We start from the raw sequence: 5602 nt of genomic DNA on the forward strand, positions 1-5602 counted from the left end.
ATGCCCGATGTATTGGCTGCCGGAGCCGGCGTGTGCCGTGCAGAGGCCGTCGAGGTGGTGTGCCGAGAGGGAGGTACGCGTCTCGGACAACTTTTCGGAGAGGATCCTCCAATCCCCTTCCAAAAAACGGGTGATGGTTCGTGGGACTTAGGACTCGAAGGTGGGCACTCGATTCGCCGCATTTTATACCATGGCGATACCACGGGAAATGCCATGCTGACGGCCTTTCATACCTGGATATCCCGGGAGCCCCGGATTGATGTCCAAACGGATACTATGGCCTTAGATCTGATAACCCGCCACCATAATACGGCCGACCCCCGTAATGTATACGAGCCGAATGCGGGACTGGGAGCCTATCTGTTCCGGTACTCCGATGGGACTATGGATACCGTGCGCGCGGCTTATACCGTGTTGGCAACCGGCGGGTGTGGGCAGATATACCAGTATACGTCGAACCCGCCCATTGCTACTGGTGACGGGCTGGCTATGGCAATACGCGCGGGCATCCCACTTATTAACATGGAGTATACCCAGTTTCATCCGACGGTTTTGCATCATCGTGATTACGGTGGCTTTCTGATCAGCGAAGCGGTCCGAGGAGAAGGCGCTGTGCTTCGCGATTACGATGGCCAGAAAATTATGACATCAAAAGTACATCCGCAACAGGACTTGGCGCCTCGCGACACGGTCACACGAGAGATACTGCGCAGTATGGCCCGCTGCGCCGCCCCATGCGTATTCCTAGACGCCTGTCATATGAGCTCTGAATTTTGGCAAAATCGTTTTCCTGCTATATATTCACTATTGAAAAAAGCGAATCTCGATCCATCTCATGAATGGATACCCGTGGTGCCGGCGTTTCATTTCCATTGTGGAGGCATCCCTGCCACCATGGACGGCGAAAGCCCGTTGCACAACGTGTATGCGATCGGAGAGGCCAGTTGCACCGGCATACATGGAGCGAACCGCTTAGCGGGTATGAGCCTTCTTGAGGGAGTTGTGTGTGGTCAGCGATGCGCGGAGCATATCGCTCGTCGTCGAAAAGATCGCGTCCCCGCCCCTGCCCATAAAGACATCCCGGTGCGAGACTGGGAGCCTTACCCTGGAGTGGATAAGATCGAAAGGACTTGGCTGGAGCAGGATTGGTCGACGCTGCGCCAGATCATGTGGAACTACGTTGGGCCCGTGCGTAGTCAGCGTCTGCTACAACGGGCCATCCATGATTTGAGGTATTTATCGAGTCGTATCGACGATTTTTATCATAGCTACGCTATTGAACGGTCGATTATTGAATTGCGGAATGCCGTATCGGTTGGGTTGTCTATTGCCCGTTCCGCATACATGCGTCGGGAGAGTTATGGATGCCACTATCGGAGCGATTTCCCCCCACCGGGGGACTCACATCGGTCATCGTCGACCCCTCCGCACCAGAATGGCGCGGAGGCCCCTTAGAGAATCCGACATGGTCTGAACGAGTGCGCTATCGCATGGGATCGTTCGAAAAGACCCCCGTGCAGCATCATATGCAGGCGCGGTTGCTACGCAAGGTACACCGGTTGCGCCCGTGCCCGATAGACCTTCGCACCGGTGCCCTTCATAGAGGTTTTGCGCGCGACATCTATCAGCTAGGGCGGTGCTTTCATCCGCTATCTCGGGATGGTGCCATTTTTGACAGCGACGAGCATCGGCGTTCTTTAGCCGAGTTTTGGTTGCACCATGCCCAGAGCGATGTCCAAAGACGCTTTCAACGTCGCCTCACGTCCTCTCAATTACAACAACAGTTACGAGGATGTTCCGCATCGGACTTCTGTCATGAAGTGGCATATACTCTGCGTTCGTACTTTCACAGCTTTTCGCCCGAACATATCGACCGCATGCTCTATTACTGGCTAGCCATTGAGGAGTTGCTGGCCCTTATTACGTATGACTGGTCCTCGCTATTGGGTATCATGGTGCCCGCCATCTTGCAAGATGATGATTTGCCCGAGGAGTTGCCCCCCATGGCGCAAGTCGATATTGCTCGTCTATCGTCGCACTTTTTGGACTTCCATCACCTGATAGGGTCTATGCGGTGGATAAACGAATTACCGACCGCCATGGCTATCATTACGTCGTACTTACAGCGACCGGCGGTGGATATACAAGTGCTCACCCATGTCCAGAGCATTCTCTCGGCGATGAGCCGACAACAGGTCTTCGCCTATGTACTCCGCTACATAGAAGCGCGCCATCAGATGACCCACGGGAGTCGATATATGCCAACGGGGGTATCTCCGCGAGGGTTTGGGCTCGCTCCATCACAGGATACCCACTTCCAAGAAGATGACCATCTGTCATCGTTGGCCGTATCGTCGGTGCGACAACACTTTTCTCGCATATACAGTCGTACCCACGAATATATAATCCAGGTTATGAATACCTGCTATCAAGAGCATATTCATCGCTACTTTCCTCCCCATAATCCCTCCCTCACGAGCGGAAATACCAACCCACATACGCTTCATGAGCCGGATATGGTGCCTTCCCTGGACGAAGAATATCCCCTGCCATTCCTGTATCAGGGGCCGCTGCACGCGGTCTATCAGGAGTTTACCGGCGCCCCCGGTGGGGCTCCTCCCCCGTTGATCGAAGACATCGAATTCTCAATCCGGAAAACAGAAATAGAATCCATTGTACATAAGTCCTGTGACGATATTCCGAAAAGGATAAAGCGAGTATTAGATGCTGTGAATGCGACCAGCTTGCGCCGGACTACCAACCCATCGCTCCGGCACAAAAAGACCATATGGGCCAAAACGGAATCCGAAGCCATATTTTGTGATATTCAAACGATGGGGGCGCAGCTATTGGCGCACGAATCGCTCTTTTACCAGGCGGCAGTCACACGAATAGCGGCTTTGCACGGCTTCGCACAATTCATGGTACAAACACCGTCTCCTTCCATGGGAGCGGCTAGCCCACTACTCCCCCTTAATAAGCCCTAGGGTAGCGCATGCATTACATGTCCCGTTTTTTATTACGAGAGCTCTGCCCTGTCGACTCCCGCGCCAAGGGGGCTTCCCCTAGGGTCTGTGTTCATTAAACCCGGGACGTGTTTTGGGGGGCTCTGCCCCCGTGCCCCCCGCTGGGTGCGGGTCTTGCCAGACAGGCGTAAGAGGCGGTTCGAGAATCCGACCTAGGGTCTGTGTTCATTAAACCCGGGACGTGTTTTGGGGGGTTCTGCCCCCGTATCCCCCGCTGGGTGCGGCATTTTCCGCCCCCAGACCCCCTAAAACCCTCAAAGAGGGATTTTAAGATTGCTTGGGCAAGCCCCTGTTTTTAGGTATAGCACACATCAAAACCGTAAAAACCATTCTATGCCCGCACGGCAGTGCCGCTGGGGATCCAAGGGGGTGCGCAGCCCCCTTGGTGGGGGTGTGGGGGCGAAGCCCTCACATATAAAAGCGTTCGCATTTAATGAACACAGACCCTAAAGCCCGCCCCCTAAGTCGGCAGTACCCCCCTAAAACCCTCAAAGAGGGATTTTAAGATTGCTTGGGCAAGCCCCTGTTTTTAGGTATAGCACATATCAAAACCGTAAAAACCATTCTATGCCCGCCCCCCCCTAAGCCGGCAGTGCCTCCGAGAGGGGAGTCGACCGGGGAGACGCGGGCTTAGGGCTTAGGGCTTAGGGCTTAGGGCTTAGGGCGGCGTCTCCCCTCAGAAAAAGAAATTAATGAACACAGACCCTAGCAACCACGGTGGTCTTCTTGAGAAAGTGCGACGGGTTTGTGTTTCTCATCGGGTATAAAAGGCCCATTGGGCGGGAGGGATCGCCGATACCCGTATCGCCATTAGAGTGTCTATCATGTTCAGATCCTGATCATGGGCGGGAGGCCCTACGACGTGGGCTCCCATACGAATATACCCTTTCACGAGCGACGGGATAGCTTTACGGATGTGCGTCGTCTCGGTGGTGGTGGCGGGATCTTCTGGAACAGCGTATTCCGTGTGTGGTGTCCCCCGGAAAACGTCGGAGGGACCGCAGCGGTCCAACAGGTATTGGTATATGCTCCGGGGGGGGATCCGCGGTTGGTGGGTTACACTGGCACACCCGAGCAGGTGGCGAATGCCGTGTTTGATGATAAGCGTTCCAATCCCTCTCCAGAGTAGCCGCATAATGCGCCCGTCGCGGCGGTGATCCGGGGCGATCGCCAAACGGCCCAGCTCCATCGTCTGCTTCCGTACATCTGCGTCGGCATCCAGTGAAAATTCGCTCTCGCTATAAAAGCCGCCATGATCCTGCGCATCTGAGCCGAGTATGCAACGATACGTTCCGAGCACCTGGTCATGGGGATCTACTACTACTACGTGTTGGGCGTAAGTATCATATCTATCGATGTCCATGTTCTCGCCATCGCCCACGGCCAGTCCCCGGGCTTCGTAGAACGATTGGTATCGCAGGCGGATAGCCGCATGTATTAGTTTGGGGTCATCGGTTACCCGTACGCGTAAATCCTCGTTCATGCTGCATCTCCTCCCTCCCTCACGAGCGGGTTAAGACTTCCATACCATGTTTGGTTATTAGCATGGTGTGTTCCACATGAGATCCCAGCGTTTTGTCTTTAGTCTCTACGTTCCAGCCGTTAGCTCCTACGATCACATCCGGCGATCCGATAGACAGCATAGGTTCTACCGCGATCACCATGTTCTCCCGAAACCGGGGACCAGGGCTTCGGGTGCGGTAGTTTGGGATTTGGGGGGGTTCCCATACCGAATCACCGACACCGTGCCCGCAGTAATCTCGAATAATGCCGTATGAATACGGGCGTACCACGTCCTCCACAATTCGGCCTACGTCCGAAACGCGCATCCCCGGCACCAGCTGCTTGATAACTTCCTGTAAAGATTGCTCGGTGACGTCCAAAACCTGCTGCGCTGCGACGGATACTTCTCCCACTGGAACAGTCACCGCGTGGTCGCTGTACGCACCATCGTACTCGATACCGATATCCAGACCGACTATGTCGCCCCGGCTCAAAAGGACGGTCGTCGGGCATGCCGTGGATAATACAGTGATTTACCGATATGCAGGTGGCATACGGGTAGCCATGCCAGTTGAGGAACGAAGGGCGTCCGCCGGCTTTCGTAATCCAGTCGTGGCAAAAACGGTCCACGTCACGAGGAATGGCCCCAGGGACCACTTTCGACACCGCTTCGTTCATCAGATTTGCCAGGATCCCACACGAACGACGAATCTGATCAATTTTGCGTTCCGATTTTATAGAGATCCTTTGCTGTACACCCATGACCACACCTTTCCATGCGCGATGACAGACGCCGTCATCATCAAAAAACTAACGAAGAGCGTCGACCGGCCATATCTGCTGACCCGTTGGGGTCAGGTGATATTCCATAAAATGCGACTCCATAAAATGGACGATATGACCGAGAACCTCCGCTACATGCGACGATTCGTTGGACAGAGTGCATACTCCAATACGCACCAACGGGCGCCGCAACGAAGGACTAAGATCCGCCACACTAACGTGAAATTTTGCGCGCACCTTCTGAATACACGATTGTACAACCCGTCGTCGTGACTTCAAATCATGGGCCA

The 5602-nt window shown here is 54.5% G+C and overlaps 2 protein-coding genes across 2 annotated transcripts; one reads left to right on the forward strand and one right to left on the reverse strand.

The window, feature by feature from the left end:
• Nucleotides 1-1455, forward strand: LOC135830803 (L-aspartate oxidase-like). The gene has a single exon (XM_065343013.1). It carries the CDS (start codon nt 1-3, stop codon nt 1453-1455), a length of 1455 nt encoding a protein of 484 aa, XP_065199085.1.
• A 3073-nt stretch (nt 1456-4528) lies between these two features.
• Nucleotides 4529-5291, reverse strand: LOC135830804 (methionine aminopeptidase-like). Its single transcript, XM_065343015.1, is given in 2 exon segments — nt 4529-5026; nt 5028-5291. Coding segments are annotated over 2 exon segments (762 nt in total).
• Between the last annotated feature and the right edge of the window lie 311 nt (nt 5292-5602).

This window comes from Sycon ciliatum, unplaced genomic scaffold (assembly GCF_964019385.1).
Source record: "Sycon ciliatum unplaced genomic scaffold, ocSycCili1.1 SCAFFOLD_2154, whole genome shotgun sequence".
NCBI lineage: Eukaryota > Metazoa > Porifera > Calcarea > Leucosolenida > Sycettidae > Sycon > Sycon ciliatum.

Bases quoted from the DNA above. Each gene is read 5' to 3' on its own strand.
- LOC135830803 (XM_065343013.1), top strand. From the start codon at position 1: ATGCCCGATGTATTGGCTGCCGGAGCCGGCGTGTGCCGTGCAGAGGCC.